Source organism: Equus quagga, chromosome 6 (genome assembly GCF_021613505.1).
Source record: "Equus quagga isolate Etosha38 chromosome 6, UCLA_HA_Equagga_1.0, whole genome shotgun sequence".
Lineage (NCBI taxonomy): Eukaryota > Metazoa > Chordata > Mammalia > Perissodactyla > Equidae > Equus > Equus quagga.
Genome location: NC_060272.1, coordinates 76587050 through 76612046, shown reverse-complemented (window position 1 = coordinate 76612046; position 24997 = coordinate 76587050). Strand labels below are relative to the sequence as shown.

Here is a 24997-nt window from a genome sequence, read left to right as displayed (position 1 = left end):
AAATTCGTGGAGACAGCACAGTAGAGATGACGAGGCGCTGGGGGAAGGGAGAAGGGAGTTATTGTTTGATGGGTACCGGGTTTGTTGGGAAGATGAAAAAGTTTTGGTTATAGATAGCAGTGATGGGTACACAGCATGGTGAATGTATTTAATGCCACTGAATTGTACAATTACACATAACTGAAATGATGTATATTTTTCCACAATAAAAATGTCTTAACTTCTAAAAAGACATGTAAACATGCTTGCGTACCTTCTCCAATATACAATCAGTCCTTGGAAGGTATAAAAAGATTTTCTCCTTGGGAGTTACAGAAAAATGTTTATTTTCAAACATGGAGCACTTGTCTAAAACATATTACGAACATCTTATCCATAGGCTTCAAATTAAGTTTGTCTCCTTTTCCTGATTTCTTATAGAATGTCAGGTTAAGCAGAGAACCAAAGGTAGATTAATTTGTCTTAGAAATCTTTTTTGGATTTTTAAGAATTTTGTCTGGCCTACTACTCAAGGTGGAAGCTTAATTTGAATGTGTGTGCAACTCTTCTTATAAATCAGAAAATATCTCACTGTTAAGTTTACTTATTTGCTGTAAGATTAAAGACCCTCTTTGTGTAGTTTCACTGTGGGACAAGGTGATGGACCAGGCTTGATAACTCTCAGATGCAGAAAGCCATCTTGAATTGAAGCTCCGCTCTCGAATTAGAGTACTTTTGGGTAAAATTTCTTACAATTTTTGCATTGTAGGCCTTTGGGAATTTGTGAATTCTCTGACTTACTTGATCTCACTCAACTGTAATTTAATGTGGATTTTCTTTTTGTGGGAGCTCAGAAGAAGTAGCTATGCAAACGGTTGTGATTTGCTTGCATGCAATTGCTTCAAATCACAGTGACAGTTCAGAGGAGAAACCAAAAATGTTTAAAATATTAGTCACCATCTATTTGTGACTAAACTAAACAAGGAAAAGAAAAAGAAAACTCCATAAAAAGTAGCAACACAAAGTTGCTTCCTGGATGTGAAAATACAAATCTATCTCAAATTCATAGCCAGCTGCCTATTTCAAAAGGAAACATTAAAGACATTGGCATTAAAATAACTTCAGGACAAGGAAGCCTGGGTTCACCCCTGTGTTTGAGCATCTTTCTTAAAGTACTAACCCCCCCCCACACACACAGATGAGAATGAAACAGGTGTCTGTACTGGAAAGGAAAAGGGAAAAGTTATCATGGCAGATGCTACAACTGTCTGCTTTGAAAACCCAGGAGGCTCAAGTGAAACTCAGAGTAGCTAGGAGTCAGCTACAATTGGATGTTAAATTAACTTATAAAATCCAATGTTTTTCTTACATTTGAACAATAAACTCCTGTAAAATGTGGTGGAAATAAGATTCCGTTCATAGTATAAAAAGCAGATGATAAAACACCTAGTATAGTGCCTCACATATAGTGGGCACTCAGATAGATTTTGGATAAATCAAAAAATTAATAGGAAATATGCCAGGGCCTATATTTAGAAGTTTTAGAAGCCTTAAATAAATAGGGAGACATACTGTATTCTCACATGCGTAGACAGTATTAAGATGTCTTTTCTTCACTAATGATAATTATAGTCTAGTCCCAATAAAATTATCAGGGTTTTGTCAAGGAGGAGAAAGGTATTAAATATGTGTCCAGGACAATACTCTTTTTTTCTTTTTTTTTTTAAAACGGCAATAGGCAAGGGATGCACTGCCTTGCATGTTTTAAGAGATGATAAAGTTACAGAACAGACATGGTGTGGAGTAAGTGCCATTACAGTGGGAGAGAAAGCCAGGGACTCGTATGTTTGGTGAGTCAGTGCTCGCCACGTTGAGCCAACATAGATTTCAGTGCCCTCTATTTGCTGGGCTGGAAATGTGTTAGTGAGGAAGACAGACACCTGCTTGCCTGGATCGTAGGGCAGTGGGGAAGAAGCACGTGAGCAGCAGGAGTGTTTGAAGTGTTAGAAATGAGCAAGGCAGGTTGCTGGGGGAGTCAGGGGAGGGGGCATGTGCCTCCTCTTGGTTCTCACCTGACCACATGGGCTGGCATATCAAGAATGACGTTCCAAGACAGGCTTCTCAGGGGAAGTGACTGGTAAACTGAAGCACAGAGGATGAGCGAATAGAACACCTGGCTGAAAGCAGGGAGAGGGAGAGGGGACGGTGGGAAAAGGCTTGCCGTATCTGAAGAACTGCAGCCCCCAGTGGCTGGTAGCACATACAGGAGGGTGAGTGGCAGGAGATGGGGCTAGATGGTGAGCAGATGCCAGACCACAGCAGACCTGGAGTCCACGCTACGCGTCTGGACCTCTGTTCTAAATGGAGCAGGAAGCCGTTACAGGGTTTAAACGGGGGGTGACTTGACTCTAACTCCAGTGTATGTCAGCGGTGTTGTAACAGATGGATTAACTCTGTCTCCTGCTTGTAGCCCACAGCTCCTTGCATACAGGAGTTCCTCACCCTCCTGGCCGTGTGCCACACCGTCGTTCCCGAGAAGGATGGAGATAACATCATCTACCAGGCCTCCTCCCCAGGTGAGGGATGTGCTCTGCCCTCCCTTTCTCTAGAGACTTTGGTGTTTGCAGTTACTTGTGGGAGATGCGGTGGTACGGCCTGCACCACAAACATCCCGCTGTTTGCCTCTGGCCTCACACAGTCTACAGGTTATGGTTGCAAGGGATAAAACTGGAGAAACCTGGTGCTGAGCCCTCCTGACTCAGGTGACACTTGGGCAGCAGGGGGGCCCGGGCCATCTTGCATGTCCTGGCAGAAGTCCTTGCACCAGATGAAGCTCTCAAGGGCGAGTGCGCTGGCTTCCTTGTTCACCTCCGCCCTCACGGGATTTCCCACTGCTGGCGAAGCTGTGTCCTGGAGCACTAAGTTTAGCCCCTTCCTGGTGCTCTGTGAGTCCTGCAGTCCTGGGACCAGCACTGCCTATTCAGAGTAGACGTTTAGCCAGAAAGTCATGGGAATGTTACTTAAGTTCCTCAGAGGGAGCTGGACCCCACCCGAGTCTCGGCGGTGCGCCATCAGTCGTGTCCTGGTGAGCTAGTTTGGTGTGTCTCCCCGTGCGCGGGCAGCGCTCCTTCAGCTCCTGGGGTGGGGAGAGGGAGCACGCCTCTGCCTCCTTAGTCTTCACTGCTGTGTCTGGGAGGCCCGGCCTCTGTGCCTGGGGTGGATTTTGTTAATTTGAAACCTAGTGCTCGGTAAACAGGATTCTCTCATTACCAGCAGCTAGTCAATGCTTCGTCAACTCTTTATTGACAGATGAAGCTGCTTTGGTGAAAGGAGCTAGAAAGCTGGGCTTTGTCTTCACAGCCAGAACGCCGTACTCGGTCATCATAGAAGCAGTAAGTGACTCGCTGGGCGCCTCCTGACGGTGCACACCACCTACTCTTTTTGAAGATTATATATTTGAAATAGCATGTCTATTGTAAATAGGATAGCTAAATTTCAAATTTTTTTTCTGTGAGAAACTAGACCTGTTGAAGAACTGATGATATGTGATTATATTAGCTTATTCATGTTGTTTTTGCAACGCAGTAACTGTTCTCTCTTAAAGGTGCTTCCTCACAAGTCTTTCATACTGATGTGATCTTTGCAGAAAAGACCTTAGCAAGCCAGTCTTTGTTCTGCAACAGTTCATGGCACGCTTGTCCTGGAGGCAGAGTCTGTCTCTCTTTGTATCCTCAGCGCCTGGCAGTTCTTGCCCAGTAGGCCCTCAGTCTGCTGGCTTCAGTCTCCTTGATGGGAGAGAAAGGAGTTGGCACTTAAGATCTTTTTTTATCTGTATTAGTTTTCCTTTTCCCTAAAGTCAAAGGGTTTGTTTATTTTACGATTCTTTTTCTGTTTCCCTCTCAAGGAGCCTGAGGGAGAAACTTGGGGAAAGAAAAAAGTTTAAATCAAGAATAAGATCGAATTGGACACTTGAGCTGGGCAGTAGGGATATTGGTGGTTAGGACTGGCCAGTTAGAGGGGCTGCACTTGGCTCCTGTCTGGGTCGCTGGGGGCCTGGGGGAGTCACTGCCCGCTCTCGCCTCCGCTCTCCACTCCGCAGCTCGGGGAGGACTCGTGGGTTATCAGAGTTTTTGGCTTTGTGCATCCTTAAATCTCTAGATGTCTTCAATACGTCTGAAGTTCACTTTAACTGGTGTAATAGCTTGGTGTTGATCCTGACTTGGCAGTAGTACGTTTTTTCTTTTATTTATATGCAAAACCTATGAAATATCGTAAGCTTAGACAAAGTACCGATGTCTTGGCATTTTCAGTTTCTTTTCTTATGGAGTACAGAGGTCAGACCCTATTTATTTGTCCTTTATTTCAGTCCACAGAGGGAATTTAGTTAGGGAAGTGTACAGTCATTAAAAGTTGGAACAAAGTACTGACTGAATAGAGAATTTCCTTTATGGAGGCTTTTCACAAAGGAAGTCTTCCTCCCCGTCAGTCTGAGACGCAGCCTTACTGTGGGTTTTCAGTTGTGTGGGTGCTGCTGTCCTTCTCTGCGTGGCGGCCGTGGGGACGGGGAGGGGCCGGGACCCGCCGGCTTGAGTGGGGGAGGAGGGGACGGCCGCTTCTGCTTGGCTCACAATGTGGGCAGCTGGTGCCTCTTGACGTTGTTGTCATGGTGTTAGATGATGACGAAAAGTGGAATGGCACCCCTTCATCATTTTATTACAGTATTAGGGCCATATTTCTGGGAGTAAAAGAGACTACCTGATTAGTTAAGATTCATAAATAACTTTAAGAATCTTATTCAGCCATTAATACTGAGGTATCATCAAACCCAAGTTCTCGAGTTGGATACCAGCTATTTAGATGAAGTGGCCTTACTGGTGGTCTTGACAGCTGAGTCCGTGGGCAGCAGGTGGGCGCGGTCGATGTAACAGCAGTGCAGAGAGGGGTGGGTAGCAGTGGGCATGGCTCCGGACAGGGGTCTGACGGAGCTGGGACAGGCTGAGGAGAAAGGGAACTGACTGGAGGTTGCAGACAGAGGGCAATAAAGGCTGTGAAGGCTAGATTAAGTGGATCCTTGGTTGTGTTTTGGGATGAGAAGAGAAGGGCTGGGAGCTGTGGATGGGACAGTGCTACGCTGTGTCAGTCGTGCGCTTGGTACTCTGCATGTTACTTCATTGATTGCTTTGTGCAAACCTTGGAGACAGGCGCTATCACCATTCATTAAAAAGTCACACGCTTAATGGCAGAAATTGGATTTGAACTCATATCTGTTGAACCCCAAAGCCCACAGTCTTATGGCTGTGTTGTACTGGGGAAATAGCAGATTAGACTTAAAAGTTTGAAATGGTACACACATAATCTGGAATCTTCTGGAAAAAAGTTGAGAATATTCATTTTACAACTTTGAAGAACCTGAAGAAAATTGCTTTGATAATTGCTCTAAAATCTGATGCAAATTCATAATCTCTTATTTCTAAATCCCAGATCCAAAAAGCTTTGAATTCCAAGTTTTTTCCCTAAATTTGGAGCATAGACATTTGGCAGCAAAACCTAACCAGAAGTGACATGAGGCTATTTATGTTCTCTATGAATCTCATTTAGTGTGAATAATCATACATTTTGCTGCAGAAAATTGATGTGTTGTATTACAGGGTGTTGCCCTGAGCCCCCCTGGGGATGTTATGGTATATGATGTTTGCATATACTTTTATAAAAAGTGTAAAATTCTGAATTCGGAAGCATAAGTGGCCCTAAGGTTTCAGATGGACCTGTATAGCTTGTGTCCTTTATCTTCATGTCTTGGAAGTGGATATGCCAAGCTGGTTCTTATGACAGCCATACCAACTAGAGAAAAATGAGAAGCTTCTACCAGAAGGGGGCACTTTGACTCCACCAGAGTGACCTGTGAGAAACTAGCACTCTTGAAAAGGCATTTGTAGAGGGATAGAAGATAGAGAGGGAGGGAGATGGTCATGATTGGGGAGACAGTTGTTTTGAGATTTTAATAATTTGCACCTCAATTAAGAGCCTGTTTTTCTTCCTTTAGATGGGACAGGAACAGACGTTTGGAATCCTTAATGTCCTGGAATTTTCTAGGTATGTTTCTCTTTCCTGTACTTGAAATAAAATATATATATATATTTAACAACTTCATCAGAGTGTTTGCATGATTGTATGGTAAGATTAAATGTGGTACTTAAATATTAAATATAGTAAGTATATCTTTACAAATCTTTTCTCCTTGGAATTTGTAAGTTTCATTAAAGAAAGCAAAGTGGGTCATTTTTCTTTGTTTTTTCAAATAAAACATTATGTTTCCATATCCTCCTTTTTCTTTACATTTCCAGAACCTGGTGTTCTGGCATCAGTAGCTGCAGACACGTCTGTCTGGTTTGGAGTATGTGAGGGCGTTATTTCTGTTGGCTTTTCCCAGGTCCCACAAGGTCGTGGCTCGTGCTCCATCTGAGCACTCCAATGCAGGATCTGGGAAGCTGACAAATGCAGGCAGATGAGATCAATTCATCTCACTGGAGGCTTTGTCCGAGTAGAGCAGTTTTCTTCTACATAACCGGACTCATTCTTCCCCAGTGGAGTTTATTTAATATAAGACTTGAGAATATTTGTTGGATTGTTTGTTTCCCTGGATCATTTGTAGTTTGTCATAACAATCCCCAACATATCTTAATATTTTGTTTCTTCCCTTCTTGTCATTGAACTGTCAATCCTAGAGCAAGGTTCTGTTGCTGTCTCGAAGTATCTTTTCCTATTATTAAAATTAGATGCGTTTGTAAATAACATTTGTTAAATTATTCACAAATTATTTTCTGTGTCTGAGTAAGCTGTAAGCTATTTGAAAAAGATCAATTTTTCACCCTCTTGTAGGAAATACTTCCCAGCCCTAGTCTTTACTTTTAGGACTGCAGACTTGGCCTTTGGTGGGTCAGGAGCCCCTGGGGTTGGTACTCAGTGGGAGAGAGAGGCGGTTGATAGCAGTAGCAGTTCACGTGTGGAGCAGGGGACAGACTCCTGTGTGTGGAGGTGAGGGACGCACTGTACATCTCTCCAGACCTTTTGTGCCCCATATCTTGTTGATGTCCTAGACACTATGTGCTGTTGTGTGGCTGCAGTCACTGGGACCAGCAGTTATTGGAGGGGTGAGGAGGAGAAAAGGGAGATAGATAAATAGGTGACTATGGATGGAGACATGAGGATGTATTTAAAAAGTTAGGGGAGAATAAGAGGGCACAAAAAAGATCATTTGTGGTTATGGCTGTGGTTCTATTTCTTTTTACTTGACTCATCTTTTTCCAGATGCCACTTAATCCTGACAACACTTCTTTGATGTAATTAGTGGCAACCCTGCTTTACACATTCAGAAACTGAAATGCTGGGTCAATAATTTTGCTGAGGGCACCTGGCTATAGGTAGTTGAGAGAGAATCCAAATCCAGGTCAGATAGAGTGCTGTGGGTTTGGATAATGGAGAGAGAATGTTGCCTACTTTTAGGAGCTTCATAGTGCATTGGAAATCACTTCGCTGAAAGGCCAAAGAGATGGGCGGTCTGGGGCCCATGTGGTTGGGATGTGTTCCAGCAGGATGAGATGTTGTCTGCAAAGGAGTGGAACAGGAGGTGTAGAGGAGAATGGTGAGTCTTCTGGTGTTCTTGAAGTCTGGTGGTGCCCGAGAGTGTTAATAGGAGGTGAGGTGAGCCTGCAGAGGTGGGTGGAGATCAGCAAGAGGAGGAATCTGTAGACAATGGGAGCCATTGAAGGCTTAGTGAGTGAGGGTGGGTCATGATGAGAGGTGAATAAGGAAGCTTACATGTTGGAGTAGGGAGAGGAGAGACAAAGTGTACCTACGTGCTAAGGTAGGAATGTTTTACAAATTTGTAGTTTCTTTCTACTCCTATTAAAAGAAGACACAATGAAGAGCCTTTGAGTTAAGTGGATTTATATTGAATCTCCCACTTTGCTATTTACTGGGCAGGTTACAATATTTTTGAGCTGTAAAATAAAGAAAGATGCTTTTACGGAGTGTCGTCAGAAGTAACTTAGATGCACACAGCAGATGCTCCAATCCTCCATTTCTGTCTCTCCTCCCAGAAATAGCCATACTAGTCAATTTCCATGGCAGAGGAAGGAATAGACTTATGTTTGTTATGTATAAATAAAAAGAGTCGGAGATAGACAATTAAAGTCAGACTTTGAGGAAGAAGGTCGGGAAAAATGGAGCTTGCTTGTTTTTGGGACCACCAGACCACCTTTTAATTTATTTGGTGTTTAATGGGTCCTATAGAGCAGACCAGTGACAGCTCCTTTTTTCTTTTCTTTACTCTTACAGTGACAGAAAAAGAATGTCTGTGATTGTTCGAACTCCTTCCGGACAACTTCGACTCTACTGTAAAGGGGCCGTAAGTACTGGCTGAGTGTCTTGCACAGCAAGAGTTCTGGGCAAAGCTTGGTTGATGTGCTGTTTTCCTCACTGTTGTCCTCATCATTCCCTGATAGCCTGCCCAAGGTTAAAGAGTCTTTCAGGTTGGCCATAAAGTTGATTTGGTGGTAAAAGCCCATTGAAGATCATGGCGGGGTCAAGCCAGCATGGCAAGGATGCTCAGTGAAAAGCTTGCTTTTAGTCTGTGGTTGGTGTCAGAAATGGCAACTTGATGTGTCATGCAAAATCCCGAGTGTGTGAATTCTGATTCCAACTTTACCACCATTGTGTTGTGACTTTGGGAAGATAAAGTGCTTTATATTGACCTGTGATAATCTTCTTTTAAGGACTCTAATATGTACTGGTTCTCTAGCAGCTATTCTTCTCAATTTTGGGGTTTATTTTTTTTTCATCACAGAGGGCTATGTGGGAGGCACGAGGGTCGTGTCTACTGTGGCCGCATTGTTACTGCCCGCTTTGGTCAGTTTCCTAGGTCAGGCTTTTGTCCTCCTGCCTCCTAGTAATCAAATCTAAATGTATCATCTCTAAGGAAAGATGCTATTGCTTATGATCCTTACTTGCGAAACTATAGCCTGTTAAATTGTGGTCTTATGTGTTGAGGGAAAGAATTAGCAAGCTCATTTTATGGGGCTATGTCAAGACTGTGAAGCTACACTAGGATCAATGATTTGTTGAAAATCTTGCTAATCTTTACCAATTGTGGGCAGACACGTGGTCTGGTTTGAGTACACTGTGACTGGAGCTTTTAAAAAATGAGTAATGCGTGTGAATTCTGAAGGCATTATAGCTGGACCCATTAGAGAATTATATGTTTATAATAACTACTTAAATCAAGGTAACCTGGATGCTGTTCTCACATGATATTCTTTTTTAACTTTTCATTTATTTGTCAATATGTAACTATAGAATAGTGTAAATATGAAATGCTGCAATGGTGCATTTTATTTTTATAGGATTTAATTCTCTTCAAATCTGCTCACCCCCAAACCAGATTTCTTTAAAAAAATTTTAGTGTCCTAAAACTGTGCAGTTTGTAACATATTTGGATGATCTGTGGCTTCCAGTCCCCCAGCCCTCCTTGTCAGGCACGGAAATAGTCACAGGGTGATGACCCCTGTGTTTCATAGCCAAACTGGGTTCAGTGCCAAGTGGGTTGTTGTGCCCCTGGTTTGGAGCTCCCGCAGTGTCAGGAGGCAAGAGTGTGCTGAAGCAACTTGGGGTGTGCATCTTACTCTTTCCACTTGGACAAAAAGGCATGGCAAACTTTGGTATGAATTTTGCAAATTTGGGTAAATGTACTCACCGTTGTATCCCTGGTTATTCTCCTGACACCTCTGGTCCTCCCCAACAAGTTTCTGTTTGGACGCATCCGTACCCAATTTATCTTCCAAAGCTCATGACTGAATCCAGCCAAGAGTTACATTTCTGCTTGCCCACTCAAGTATTCTCATGCGCATTAGATCAACACCATTAGAACAAAGCTATGTTTAGAATGCTGACTGGTGGGTTTACTTAAGGGTTTGCCAGTCACAATGTTTCCCTATTTTATAGGATAATGTAATTTTTGAGAGACTTTCAAAAGATTCAAAATACATGGAGGAAACATTATGCCATCTGGAATATTTTGCCACGGAAGGTAAATGAAATTTGGAAATGTTATTTTTAACTGTTGAAGTTGTACTTTCACGTGTTTATGGCTGATGGTTGGGGTAAGTGGTCATGCTCTGAACAGGCATGTCATTTTGGTGCAGTACTTGGCTTGCTTCATAGGACTATATTCTTCTAGAGCCAACCCCTGTCCCCACTCTCCACGTTCTGTGCCTATGGCAGTAATGAGATGCACAGCAAAGTCCATAGTCAGTTACCTATTTATGACTCTGAACTCTAAATCGGAAGACCTGAGGGTAAAGGCAGGCCAGCTCATAATATGCGGAATCTTCTTGTAGTTATGATTCCCTTTCTCAGAAAACTCATGTTGTTATTTCCCTGTTCCTCTCTTGTTATCCTTATGACACTGGCTTATCTGTGACTTAAGGAAATGATAATTTATTGAACCCATAGAGAACAGGAAAGGAGTTCTCTGAAACGTCAGATTTTCCTGCAAGTGAATGTGATGGAAGCTGGACCCTTGCTCAAGTGCTGACTGCTGTTTTCTTGCCTTCGTGTGTTCCTGTGGCCGCATGATTGTATGTGTGTGCATGTACACACATACACACACTTAAAGTTGTGACTCCTTGAAGGCCTGGATATTTCATGTGATAACATACTGGGCTTTTGTTGTTATCTTGAAATGTGCTTCCTGCCTCCTCTACTTGTTGATGCCTGCCTCCTGAGCATGCGCATATGGATCGTGCGGAGCTCCTGCACTTCCCTGCTGTGGGAAATTCACTCTCACGGTTCCTCTTGTGCTCTCACATTTACAGAAGAGGTAGTTTATATTAAAATGCAGTAGAGTTGTTTTTAAATTCCCTTTTTAGATGTGTGAAACTTGAATTCGAGTGAACTAAAAAGCAGATGGCTTCTTTAATTTTTTTGAGCATGCTCATATGAAATGGAGCCACGTGAAGTCACCTAGGAGGCAGGATATCCTGCTTGCCCCTGTCGCTAGTGGCATCACTGGGATACACTGTGGCTGTTTTGTAGGCTTGCGGACTCTCTGTGTGGCTTATGCTGACCTCTCTGAGAATGATTATGAAGAGTGGCTCAAAGTCTATCAAGAGGCCAGCACCATATTGAAAGACAGAGCTCAACGACTGGAAGAGTGTTATGAGATCATCGAGAAGGTAATTGCACATGATGTAGTCGTTATGTGCCCAGTGAGGGGCTTAATCACCTATCAGATGAAGTCTTTGAACAGGAATCCTTTTGCTATATAGTGATGTTCTCTTTTCTTGTATCTTAATTAACCATTAGCTTTTAATCATTTCTTTCTTTGCTTTAAGAAACAGTTTTTATGGGCTATCTGAAAGATCTAGCTATTCTCAGCTAAGCATTAATGATATCTTAGGAAGTATCAGGTCAAAAACAGCATCAATGACTTTCTGGGTTTGCCTGAGATTAGGCTTAATGAGATTAGTTCACCCTATTGAGTTCCCTGAGCATTGAGCGCATGGGCTGGTTGGACATTGTACATACTAATAATTTTCACACTTACTCATTCTGATAGTGTTTAAGCTTTGCCATTGCTGATCCATGTTGGCTACTTTGATTTTCGCTGTTGTTCTTTTCAGTTTATCCCAAGGCATTAGCCAGCTTTCTGTGTATTGGGTTCCCTCAAATCTGGGAGCTGGATTTCAACTTCTTCTGTTTCATATAAGCAACCACTGGTCCATCCATTTTCCAGTTTCTAAAACTCTGAAGTCATCACTTGTTTTCTTTTTTCATTTCTTATTTTGTATGTCTTTTGTTTAATTCCCCTTTGCTATTTTATACTCAGTGTTTGAGTTTTATATTCACTTCTTCATCATTTTCATGGAATTTGGGTAGGGGTAGAATTGAATTCAAGTGTTCATTTGGCCCTGCTTTACTGGAAATATCCAAAATTACATTTTTTTTTGAGGAAGATTAGCCTTGAGCTAATGTCTGCTGCCAATCCTTCTCTTTTTGCTGAGGAAGACTGGCCCTGAGCTAGCATCCGTGCCCATCTTCCTTTACTTTATATGTGGGACGCCTACCACAGCATGGCGTGCCAAGCAGTGCCATGTCCGCACCCAGGATCTGAACTGGCGAACTCTGCTCCACCAAAGCGGAACGTGTGCACTTAACTGCTGCGCCACTGGGCTGGCCCCCCAAAATTACTCTTTAAATCAGAAATGAGCAATTAAATAGGTGACATGCCCATGCGGTTCTAGGCACGTGGTTGGATGCTCAAGAGGTAATTGGCTTTTCTCATCAAGTGAATCAATTTCAGATGAGGTCAGTTTCTCATCATTGAATCAGTTTTTCTCATGTGTTAACTATAACATAATACTTTGCTCATTAGTGGAGGGGGGGTCACCTACTGTTAATATTCTCAGGATAATTTTCCCATATGCTTACTGCCAGATGATTTCTATTCTGACGTGCTCATGTACCAAGAAATACGTGATGAGTAAGTGATGAGTGCCTATGCATATGGAGTGGTTCTAACATTGTGAATAGTTTTGAAATGTCACACATCTAGAGATCATTAATCATCTGCAAACAAAGGTTTAATGTAGAGGAAATAAGATCATTGTCTCAGAACATTTTGACTGCCTTTCTTTTGTCAGAGTTTGTCATTAATGCTGCTCTTAAGTATCTGCTGGTCTTTAATTGAAGCTATTTTTCAATCCAGAATTTGCTGTTACTGGGAGCCACAGCCATAGAAGATCGCCTTCAGGCAGGTGTTCCAGAAACCATAGCAACTCTGTTGAAGGCAGAAATTAAAATCTGGGTGTTGACAGGAGACAAACAAGAAACTGCAATCAATATAGGTAATTCATTTTGAAAATAATTTCCTGATGCTGGTTTTGTATTACATTTTTAAAGTGTTTTCTAGAAGTGCTTCAGGCTTCCTCAGATGCATTGTCAGATGACGTTTTGTAGACCTCTTCATTTGTAAGGCCAGGAAACGTTTACTGGAATCAGATGAAGATGAAGATGCTCTCATGAGCATGATCTTCCTGTTACAGACATTAAAACTATGACATCTTCCTGAAAAGTATTAAACACACTTACATAGGATATAGAATTCAAGAGTTGACACCTTTGATTTTCTTATTGCTTTCCTCACAAAATTTTAGTCTAAGAGACTAAGAGGATGTTTGCACTAAGTTTATGCACTATTATTTTATATAATATAGCCATTTTAATGATTTTGTTAGTTGATAGGTTTCTCTAAGAGTCTTGTATCTTTTCCTTCCCCATCTGGGTTGGCAACCTCTTTGCTTGCAAAGCATCACAGAGAAGAAAATTGAAGAAAGGGAATTTAAATATTTAAAGGGAATTAAATAACTTCATTAGTATTAAAGAGGCACATTTTAAGTTTGAAAAGGAGTTGAAACTACAATGGAAAGGAAATGCAATTTTTATTATTTGAATTATTTTAAAATTATCTCATACTCTGTCACCTTTATGATGTGACAAGCTCTGGTGCATATGTTATAAAATGAATATGTAAGGACTGCAAGACTTATAATGTATTTATGGAAAAAGACTGTGTCACAGCTTACTTCAGAAAGAAACATGCCAGAACATCTGAATGTAAGTGATTGTTGTCCTGTTCCGAGTAGGGTCCTTGGAGTGTTACCAGCTGAATTCAGTGGTGCCCCTTTCCTTAAGCTTCCTCTTTGGCATCAGCCCTGGCTCTCAGACCAGCTCAGCTGTAGGCAATACCTACCATCTGGGGTGAATTTCGAGTTTTTTTAATAGACAAAAGCTATTTAGTCATTTCTTGTCAAGGCTGTAGGTAATCAAATGGAATTTGGGTTCCTGAACAACTGAAAATAATGTCTCAGGAGAGTGCCATGTGATTCATAAGCAGTCTCTGAGGCATCAGTTACAGATTTTGCCCATCCATTCATGCTAGTTGTTTCTCAAATGCATGTTTTTGGAGAAAAGTGTGATGATGTTTCTGTGCAGACTCATTGCTACTACTAGAAAATAAAAACCCATAGTTTACAGTTCTTGGTGATGTCGGCAATATTTTTATGAATGAACATTTGCTTTTAGTGTAATGTATCTCTGTATATGTATATACTCGGCCCTTCAGGTATTATTTCCCATACAAATTTGCCTAAAACACCTGCTAGCCAGTGCTAGTGGTCTAGTGGTTAAGATCTGTCACTCTCGCCCCCTTGGCCCGGGTTTGTTTCCCAGTTAGGGAACCATACCACCCGTCTGTCAGTTGTCATACTGTGCCAGCTGTGTGTTGCTGTGATGCTGAAAGCTATGCCACCAGTATTTCCAACACCAGCAGGGTCGCCCGTGGTGGACAGGTTTCAGCAGAAGTTCCTCACTAAGACGGACGAGGAGGAAGGACCTGGTCACCCACTTCTAAAAAATTGGCCATGAAAACCCTATTGTGTGATATAGTGCTGGAAGGTGAAAGGATGGAGCAAAAAGACCAGGCAGCTCCCACTCTGCTCTACACAGGGCTGCTAGGAGCCTGCATTGACTTGACTGTGCTAACAGCAGCAACAGCAAAACATTTGCTATGGATATGAGGCTCCTGTTGTTCATATAGGGCACATAAAGTGGACCGCTGTCCTGAAATGCTTACTTAAAATTTAAGGGTATACCTTCTGCTCATTATCACACATTTAATGTGTGATAATGAGTGATAATGAAAGAGATGGGTAACCCTTCAAGTTAAGATTGAACTGTAGTGCTAAGCTTTCTTAGCTTTCCAGATCTTGAGTGTTCCTGCTGGACTAATGGCCTTTTTGGTGCCCCTAGCCCGAGGCTTCACTTCCTAAAGTCCTTTCTTGTGTTTGCTGTGAGAAGCGACCTTGAGTGTGCTGCTAGTGTGCTGGTTGGCCGGCTCTCACCGCCTCTCAGCCAATCACCCAGCCCTCGGGGAGCACACACACCCCTTTTCCTGCTTGATTGTTTTGTTATATGTGAGTTTATCCGGGTCTAGCTAAGTTTGGAATAAACACAAGTGAAGGCAAAGGGCTGAAAATCAACCCAGAGAACACAAATGGGTTATTCCTGAAGGAAAGTTTGACTTGCATCAGTGAGACTTCTCTGAGCCTTATGCAATAATGGATACCTTTCCAGTTTTTTTAAATAACAGTTATATTATTTTGTGTTTTTTTCAAAGAAGGTATAGGAACATTTGTAGTTTTGGTTCCAGAAGGACTCACATCCATTAGATATTTTAAAATTGATCTTTTTTAGTGAATACTCCTCAGGACCACTAGAAGGTGATGCCTCCTACTTATAAGCTGATGACTTGGCCAAAGTCTTGTATTTACCCTGGAGTTTTTCTCTACTTACATTTTCACTAGTTTATCAGTAGAATTCAAACATACCCTTGGTATTACTAAATATGCTTCCAACAGCTGGGAAACTGATGCTCTTTGAAAGAGCTATGTCTGAATTATTTTTTCACTTTGCATTCAGAACTCAAGTTTGTTACCCTGGGTGGTGCTGAGGGATTAAATGTCATTTTCTGGTTTAGGATATCTCTTGAGCCTACAAATGATGCAAAAGGCTCAGCAAAGTGTAGACATACAGACATTTTAATAGACTTGTCTGTGTCAGACCGCAGGCGACAGCTGTAAGCAGCACGAGGTCATGCTCCAGATACGGTGTGGACTTATAAGCCTGTGTTCTTGTCATGTGTTCTTCATACTCTCGGTAATATGAACCATCATCGATCTGTCTCCCATAACTCTTACTGGATATGCTGTGCATTTTAGTGCATTCTAGGTGCATTTTTAGGGTGCCCAAAAGATATTTGGGAAGAAGATCAAGCATCTCTCAGTTCTACTTCTAGATGAAGTAAGGAAAAGAGAGCAAATTAACCGAGTGTCTGCCGAGTACCAGGCACCATGCTAGGAGAGCTTTCTGAATGCTGTCTTTGGTCTTTACACATGGACAGTCTTATAGCTCAGGGGGAACATTCAGAGTTTATAGAGGCTATGCTCTGCTTAATGACCAGGCTTGATGACTAGGTCTCAGGGCTCATTCTAAACAGATTCACATGGCTTTCACAAGAACCATTGTCTGAAATTGAGTTAGAAGCTGGGAGAATGGTTCATCCATTCTAGGATGTACATTATGTTTATATTTTAACGTTTCTGAAATTGAGATATCTTATGATTGTTGACTCTTAGAATTTTAACTGGCAACATTTTCTTAGTGTTACGTGTAGTAAGAGATCACCTTCAGAGGCAACATTTGGTATGTTTGGTGTATGGGGTTGTTGGCCCTCTTTAGCATTGGACCTATCTATCTATCTATCTGTCTATCTATCTATCATAGTTTGAGAATTTATTTTTAAAGTGTTACTTTTAGTTCATACCTTGAAAATAAGTATACCTAGTCAAATTAAGTTGCAGGCTATTTGTCTCTCTTATGAGCCTATGAGTATTATGTAGATATAGTCATCTTGCCTGTGGGTTTTAGGTAGTTTGGAACTGGCATGATGCCAGAGTCCTGCTGCACTGTGCTTGAATTTATGTTAACTAGCTGTGTTTTAAGGAGTTGACAATTTTCTTTTTTAGCTTAAAAATTTGGCCTCAGCTAGTCTAAAGTGAAATTTCAGCTGTAGCCTCTGTGAATCATGTAGTCGTCATTTCCTTATTACCACTGGATAAAACATCTATTAAATAGTTAGACAATAGATGTGAAGTTTTCAGAGTCTATAAATTTTTCCTAATGGTTGTAGGATGAGTGAAAACAAAATCTTATTGTGTATTCCATTTTAAAGTCATTAAGTTGGAAATAGCTTTTATTGTAAACCATTTCTGAGCTGGAATTCTGCCACCCCTCCCCCCACACTTTGTTATCCATCATTTAATACTTTTAAACCATTTCTTACAGTCTTAGAAGTTTAATTTTTTAAAGTGAGTAAATATTGTGCTCGCCCATCCTATTAGTGCCTGTAGATTGCCTTGCCCATTAAAAGGAAGACAAGTCCCTATTCTCAGGTGAAGCTGGGACATTGTTTGGTGGAGTTCACAATCTCAATATTGTTTTATTGATTTTCACAGGAGAGTCAGACATGTTATTTCTTTCTTTCTTTTTTTTTTGAGGAAGATTAGCCCTGAGCTAACATCCGCCACCAATCCTCCTCTTTTTGCTGAGGAAGACTGGCCCTGAGCTAATATCTGTGCCCATCTTCTTCTACTTTATATGTGGGACGTCTCCCAAGCATGGCTTGACAAGCAGTGCGTAGGTCTGCACCAGGGATCCGAACCTGCGAACCCCAGGCCACTGAAGTGGAGTGCATGAACTTAACTGCTGTGCCACCAGGACAGCCCCAGATGTGTTATTTCTTGCTTACTTGTAGCTAGCATTGTTGCCAGATGCTCCACTATAGGCTTGGGGAATTTACATTCCCTAATTTTAAGGGCGTGAGCTAATTCGGAGTCACATTAGAAAGCGAAATAGATGAGAAAGTACTAGTTGGGCTGTATAGATATTAAGCCTTAATAATAGTTAATAGTACTCAGTAACTGTTAGCTATAATGTGCCAAATACCGTGCTAAGTCCTTCACATAGTTTTGTATTTAATTCCCTTTGAGCCTGGTATTATCCCCTTTTTAAATACAGAACAGAAATATCAGGTAACTTGGCCTGGGTTGCACAGGTGTAGTTGTGCTGACAACCTGAGCTTGCGACTGTGACGCTTGATGCTCGCTGCCCAGAGGGAAAGATGTCTGAGTCGGAGAAGGCCGAGAAGGCTTCACGATGAGATAGGTGATAAACCTGGAGCCTTCAAGGATTTGTGTAAAAAAAAAGAAGAGAAAAAGACTGAGCATGGAACGGGTCAGGACCCCCAATATTGGGGGAAGGTCATGAGGCAGGCTGCGGCCGTGTGTTCTTAGGTGTGGCGGAGCCCTTCTGAGAAGCATCGGAAGGATCTGGAGGGAAAGGTGCCCAGGTGTGTGGCTCTGCAGGTGAGTCCTCAGCTTCCTGCTTCCCTGGGTGATGAGGGACTCTCTGCGGCCTCTCAGAACCCACATGGAACAGACTAAGAATACCATCTTTCATCCTCCATTCCTGTTGTCTGGCGTGTGTTTCATACACTCACACTGAAATATTGATTGACCAGTTTCCCTGAAAATATTTAGAACCAACAACACACTTATTGAGGGTTTGAAACCAGTGACGGGTAGCTTGATTAATCCTGTCCTAGGAGGTCTGGTTAGGAAGGATAAATCATTCCCAGCCCTTCCAAAAATATCTCCAGAGACATGTGGACTTGGATATCTTTGACGGGATTAGCTGACCTCAAAAAAGAGACACTGGCTGTGAGAGCTGAGAGATTTGGTTTGGTAACATTTTCTAGTGTAAATTGTTATTTTATTGTCTTAAAATCAAGTCCCACTCTAAGTACCATAGATTGTAATATTTTGATTTCTTTGAATGTTGATTATAGTCAGGTAGTAGAAAGACTAAACACTTCTGTAGTGTGCTGTTAGTTTCAGCCGTAGTAAAAAGTGAAATCCCAGAGGTTTTCTTCTTAGTCATTTTATAGTCGTCTTGTTAGATTGTGAGATTAAAGAACTAGACCTCAATTTACAAGTGTGGATTGACATTTCATACCTGGCTCTTCTCCAAGAGCTGATCTCATTTTATCCAAAAACATTAGAAATCAAGCACACCAAACTTGGATTGACATAATTTAATTTGCCACATTAGCTAAGTCACAATTAACTGTGTTAAACTTCCATGGTCTGTCTAGAGCAAGTGTTCTGTGTGATAATTCTCTAAGCAAAAAATCTCGCTTCATTTTCAAAATTAAAACAAAAACAAGAACCTGTTTCTTCTCAGAAACCTTTAGTTTTGTATATTTAGCTTCTTAAAAGTGTCAGTGGTTTTATTTCTTGCCCTCTTCCTGCAATGACTAGAAAAATACTTAGAATTTTTCCATAATATCTTTGTGAAGCTTCAGATGTCGAGTGGCATTTTGCTTAAATTGAAAAATAGAAAATAAAGCAGCAAGCTAGGGCTTAAAAATTACAGCTCGCTTCTGCAGCTGTTGTGCAAATCAAAAACTACCAGCAAATCCTTTTGCATCAGTTACACTAAATTTGTAGCAGTCTGTATTGCGTGAAGTTGCTTAAAGTCTCTGGGGATAAAGAGAGAGAGTGAGCCTGACGTAGAGGGGATGTTTCGAGTTTCAATATCCTCTTTTTAGATGAAAAGAAAATATAGACCTCCCTCCTGGGCCTAATCTAAGGAGAATACATTTGTGAAATTTTAATGGGAAACAAAAAGTTCAATTATTTCAATCCTACCATGCAGAACTTTTAATGGCATTCTGGGAAAATCTCATTTTTACTCATCACTATTGTTAAAATACAGACTTGAACAGGTTTGAAAATGTATGGAAATTTGTTTCATGTTTCCTCCCTTTTTTTCTGTCTTAGAAGTTTAACAGGTACTGCCCATGTAGTATTGTGATTTTAAATTATTCAGTTTGTTTTAGTTTTTAAAATAATACGTGGTTGTTTTGCAAGCAAAATAATTTCATTCCACTGAGATAACATTGTTTACAGCCTGGACTGTATCTTGGTGGTATTGCTTTAAAAAAATAACATTTGGATTAAAAGCCATAATTTTGTGCTTTAAAATGTGTTCTGAAGTGATTTACAAAATATTCCTCTCAAATGACAGTCAGAGAAGGAGATACTTTGTGTATTCCAAAATAAATAATAATGCTTACTGTCCCCTCTTCCCCCCCCAAAAACGAAGGTTTTTCTTTTCTTTTTTTTTTGAGGAAGATTAGCCCTGAGCTAACTGCTGCCGATCCTCCTCTTTTTGCTGAGGAAGACTGGCTCTGAGCTAACATCCATGCCCATCTTCCTCCACTTTATATGCATGGCTTGCCAAGCAGCACCATGTCCGCACCCAGGATCTGAACTGGCAAACCCTGAGCCGCCAAAGCGGAACGTGCAAACTTAACCGCTGCGCCGCAGGGCCGGCTCCACCAGGGTTTTTCTTGTTCTTAATTTTTGTCTGTCTTGAATTCTATTTTGTGCCTTTTAGCAGGGTTTCTTCAGGATGAAAAGGGGACCCCCTGCGTAGAATTGAGCACATAAACGCAGCAGTTCTGCGACTTAACTATTAGTTAAATGCCTGTCCCCCTTTTTCTCGTGAAGCATGGCATTTCTGGGAGAGGCCATTTTAGCTGGTGTGCGGTGGAGAACCAGGCTCCTCCTTGCTTTAGGAACAGCTTTGGTTAAGGCCCCTGCCTGAGACCGTCACGTGTGTGCTTGTTTGAAGGCTGAAATTCTACGTGCTGGTGGTTTCTTTCCTGCTTCTGTAATCATTGATCCATTATCTTAAGGTGCTGAGAAAAAGACTGGTTGTGAGGGCCAGTTTTCGAGGTGGAAGGCTGCTTTTCTTGCCTTTTCTCAATGTGATAAATTGAGAGGGGGGTGGTGAAAAGCACAGATTAATGCCAGCTCTTGAGGGGCCCTGAGAGGTTGGGGGGCAATTTGAAGGAAAGACTAGAGCCTGATGCCACACCTGTCTTGGGGTCTGCGGAGCCGGCTCGCAAGGCCCAGAGCGTGTGGCTTTGGAGGGGAGGCTCAGAGGAGGCTTTCCTCCGGGTCTGTGGTGTCGCCGAGTGTCTCCAGCTGCCTCGGGGTGGATCGCAAAGCCTGGGTGGGAAAGAGCGTCGTGGAAAATATGTTCACCTTCTGGGAGAGAAAGTAGAAAAGAGTATCTTGCATAACCTACAGAGATAACTTTATTTAAAAATACCATGGAGATTGTTGATAAGAATTAGTATTGGAATACTTTTGTTCCAAAACAAGCTTTTTTTTAAACTCAGGTTTAATTCTTGAGATGAGGGTTGCTTTGAACTTCTGGTAGGAAAAGTGACTCCCTCAATGTATAATAATATTCCTTTGAAATATGTTGTGAGAATTACCTACTTTTTAAAAAAGCAAATGAGGGATCTTGCTATTATGACAGGCATGTTGATGCTGACTTAGGAGCACCATTAGATTCCATTTGTCTTCCTAAAGTGTTTGCTGTTACTTTAGATAATCCAAGGCTTATCCTAATGTTATCCCACAGGCTAACACGGATGAAGAAAAATCCTCAGAAAATTGACAAGTATTTGTTTTAGCCATTAGTTTTGAAGATCTTCCCAACCAGTTCTATTCAAGCTGTCTGCAAGAATCAAGATCAATTTAAACTCACTTTTCCTATCCTCACTCCTGCCCAGTTCCTCTGTATGCACCAATAGGCTTAAAACAGTAATAAGGGAGATGTAAGAAGGGGGCTCAATTCGAATAACAATTAAAAAATGCTGAGTTCATGGAAGATGATAAAGTCACCTGTGTTGTCCCTCCTTCCACTTTAGGATACTCCTGCCGGTTGGTGTCACAGAATATGGCCCTTATTCTGCTGAAGGAGGATTCTTTGGATGTAAGTAGCTTTTCAAAAGTTATATTGATATAAGTGTATTAAAATCCCTTTTTCTACTATGACTGATAATCAGGTGTGGTTTTTTTTCTTTTACTAAAAAGAAATTATAAAACTAGTCTGTGTTTTCTGTTTTATTTATGAATAAATGTCGTAAAGTCATATCTTTATCAAAATAGTAAACTTAGAAAATTGTTTCATGCTAATACTTTATTTTACATTTAAAATGGTTGTGCTTTTAAAATGAGATAGTTTTCATCTGGTTTAACTTCCTGTTATGATTTACATTAAGTGGCAATGGTTAACTCCAGTATTGGTTACTAAGGAGACTTGTAGGATTTTCTTTCTAGTACAAACTTGAAAATAAAGATAATATTCAAGTGTCAGGAGTTGTTTAAACTTATTTAGTAATAGGATACATCTGCACTTCATTCCCCAACATCCCAATGCCACCAGCTCGTGGAGAATTGAACAGCGTGGTTCTCTGAGCATGTTATGGACATGTACCCACCCCTTCATGGCCTAAAGCCACTAATGAGACCAGGGTCAGGAACTGATTTGAGGGTAACCAGTGACCTGGGAAGTGATTCGATATGAAGATTTGAGCTGAATAATGAGATTCCATTTGTCAGGACTTTTAACAAGGGCTTGTCACTGGCCAGCACCCACAGCCACCCTTCCAGGCAGTATATTTAAATTTCAGTGCTAGGAGCAGATGATAGGGTTAGTTACAGTTTTAAAGGGAGGAGATATAGTACAGAGAGTTCTGTACTTGCAGATTGGCGTAGCCACGAATCCTACGTGGAGGCCAAGATGCTCTTTACCTCTGAGACTCTAAAGTCAGGGAGAGAGTCTGCCGGCCGCCAAGGCACCATTAGCAAAATACCTCTCTCTGGCTTGGGCTCTTCAGGATTTATCTCAGTGTGCCTCTTATCCTTGTTTGTGTCACTGCCAGCAAGAAGCCCAGCGCTTCTGGGTCGTCCTGACTCTAATGCTCACGTGCTCTGGGGTAGTGCGGAAACCCCCTCTACCCAAGCGTTCCCGTCTCCCAGCACTCTCAATTTCACTGGCTTCATTTTCTCTGTAGACCTTTTCATCACTGGAAATAATCTATATTATTATTTATATACATATAAATATAATAATATGTATATATAAATTGTGGTGAAATATACATAAGATTTACCATCTTAGCCATTTTTAAGTGTACAGTTCAATGGCATTAAATATGTTCACATTGTTGTGTGAGCATCACCACCCTCTATCTCCAGAACTCTTACAAAACTAAAACTCTATACCCCTTAAATAGCAACTTCTCACTTCCTCCTTGTGAAACCCCTGGCAACCACCATTCTGCTTTCTGTGTCTGTGAATCTGACGGCTCTAGGTACCTCACGTGAGTGGAATCACACAGTATTTGTCTTTTCGTGACTGGCTTATTTCACTTAGCATGATGTCCTCAAGGTTCATCCATGTTGCAGCATGTGTCAGAATTTTCTTCCTTTTAAAGGCTGAATAATATTCCGTTGTATGGATATACCACATTGGTTTATCAATTTATTTCTCGATGGACACTTGGGTTGCTTCCACCATTTTGGCTATTGTGAATAATGCTGCTATCAACATGAATGTCGAAATGACTCTTTGAAACCTTCAGTTCTTGTGGATATACACCCAGAAGTGAAATTGCTGGATCATATGGTAATTTTATGTTTAACTTTTTGAGGAACCACCATGCTGTTTTCTAAAGGTGTTGTAACATTTTACATTCCTACCAACAGTGCACAGGGGTTCCAATTTCTCTACATCCTCGCCAACACTTGTTTTCTGGGGTTTTTTGATAGTCGCCGTCCTGATGAATATGAAGTGGTATCTCATTGTAGTTTTGATTTACATTTCCCTAATGATTAGTGATGTTGAGCATCTTTTCATGTGCTTATTGCCCACTTGTATATAGTCTTTGGAGTAATTGCTATTAATCCTTTGCCCATTTTTTAATCAGGTTGTTTGTTTTTGTGAAAACTTTCTATTTTCTCTGTCTCCTTTTAGTTTCTTAGAATGTAAGGTCCATGGAGCAAAAGTCTAATTTTCTTTTCAAAGGAACATCTCTACCTCCAAGACAGTGCTTTGCCTAAATTAGGCACTCAGTAAGTGTTTGAATGAATGCATGAACAAACTTAAGATAATTTTCCAGTTATCAGTTAGATCTTCTATTTAAAAGGTCATACTGATGAGGTAGTGGCTAGGGTAGCCATGATGGGCTGAGTGCAAGCTGATGTTAGGAGGGGATCAAAACGGAGGAAGATGCAACAGCACACTGGTAGAGAGGAGAGTGGAGTGCTAGCTCAGAGACATGCCTAGAACTCTTGGATGAATCCACATAGCCTGTGAGCACACCAAGGGTGTCTGTACCTGGAGCTCCCTTGTTTGCTGATGGTTTTCCAGTTCCAAGGTATCCACAGTCTTAAAATAAGCCTCATTTTCTGGAGGTAACTCGGAAGTGAGCCTATGCTTCCCTCTCATACAGGCCGTTCTCTGGAATCCAAGAGACGGACTTTGACTCTATGTAGCGCTCTCAGGCTCGCAGGGCACAGAGACCCCTGCTTTACCTAGCCCAAGCAGTGATTTGTGAGGCCGAACTGGAGGGCTTATGGGTGTGTGCTGGACTTCCCTTCGTAACCTGTTAAGGACGCTTTTTCCTTAACCAGTTTTGAACTTTATCTTTTAGTATAATGACTTTAATGTACTCAGTATCTGCTGAGCAGAGGTGCAATTTCTGTGTACTTCTTTTTTGTTCCAGACTCAAAGGGACACTCCATATTTCTGACTCGAGTCCCACCTCCTCTCCCTTCCCCTCTTCTCCTCCCTCATTCTTTAGTTGAGTTAAAGGCATTTCTATTCTCATTAAGATTTCCTTTGGCAGGTGTGGAATAAGGCTAAGTGCTAAGGCAGTAAATTAGATAGAAAGTAGATTCCTGGTGGAGCTCCCAAGTTAGCTATCAATGTTGCAGGGCTCTGATGATGGAGCAGACAAGACAGGGATGAAGAAAATGGCCCAAGAATTAGAAGCAGTGGGCCTGGCTTCTCTTACTTCATCTTGCATATAAGTGTGAGGGAATTAAGAGGCTTGCCTCAAAGACTCAGGGCTGCATCCATCACCTTCACTTGACCAATAAGTATGTCCAGACTGCAGCTCCAAATACTTATAAATGATTAGAATTCATCTCTCTGTTTTGAGTTTTTCAGCTGTTGCCAAAATAACATCTAAGTTCTGTGATATAGATGAGATCGGTGGTCACTGAAATGGGGGGCAAGGGTTGGGGGTGGTGATCATGCACACCCCAGGGAGGCATTGGATGAGATGTTAGGATGCCAGAAGAAACTGTGACTTTCTTTTTTTTAAGTTATAAAAAAAGTACTAAGAAGTCAGATTTATTGATAATAACATATTGATTGGCACTGGCACACCCAATCTTACTTCTGGGTCCGGGAGGAA

General features: G+C 41.5%; 1 protein-coding gene across 1 annotated transcript in view; it reads left to right on the top strand.

Annotated features, from left to right (window-relative positions):
* ATP8A2 (ATPase phospholipid transporting 8A2) overlaps nucleotides 1-24997 on the top strand; it is a 589227-nt gene that overhangs the window by 182469 nt on the left and 381761 nt on the right. The window contains exons 17-24 of the mRNA XM_046664988.1: nucleotides 2450-2555; nucleotides 3289-3371; nucleotides 6023-6072; nucleotides 8317-8386; nucleotides 9979-10063; nucleotides 11071-11210; nucleotides 12743-12881; nucleotides 21440-21504. Of these exons, the coding sequence (XP_046520944.1) occupies nucleotides 2450-2555; nucleotides 3289-3371; nucleotides 6023-6072; nucleotides 8317-8386; nucleotides 9979-10063; nucleotides 11071-11210; nucleotides 12743-12881; nucleotides 21440-21504 (738 nt within the window). The remainder of the gene's footprint in view (nucleotides 1-2449; nucleotides 2556-3288; nucleotides 3372-6022; nucleotides 6073-8316; nucleotides 8387-9978; nucleotides 10064-11070; nucleotides 11211-12742; nucleotides 12882-21439; nucleotides 21505-24997) is intronic.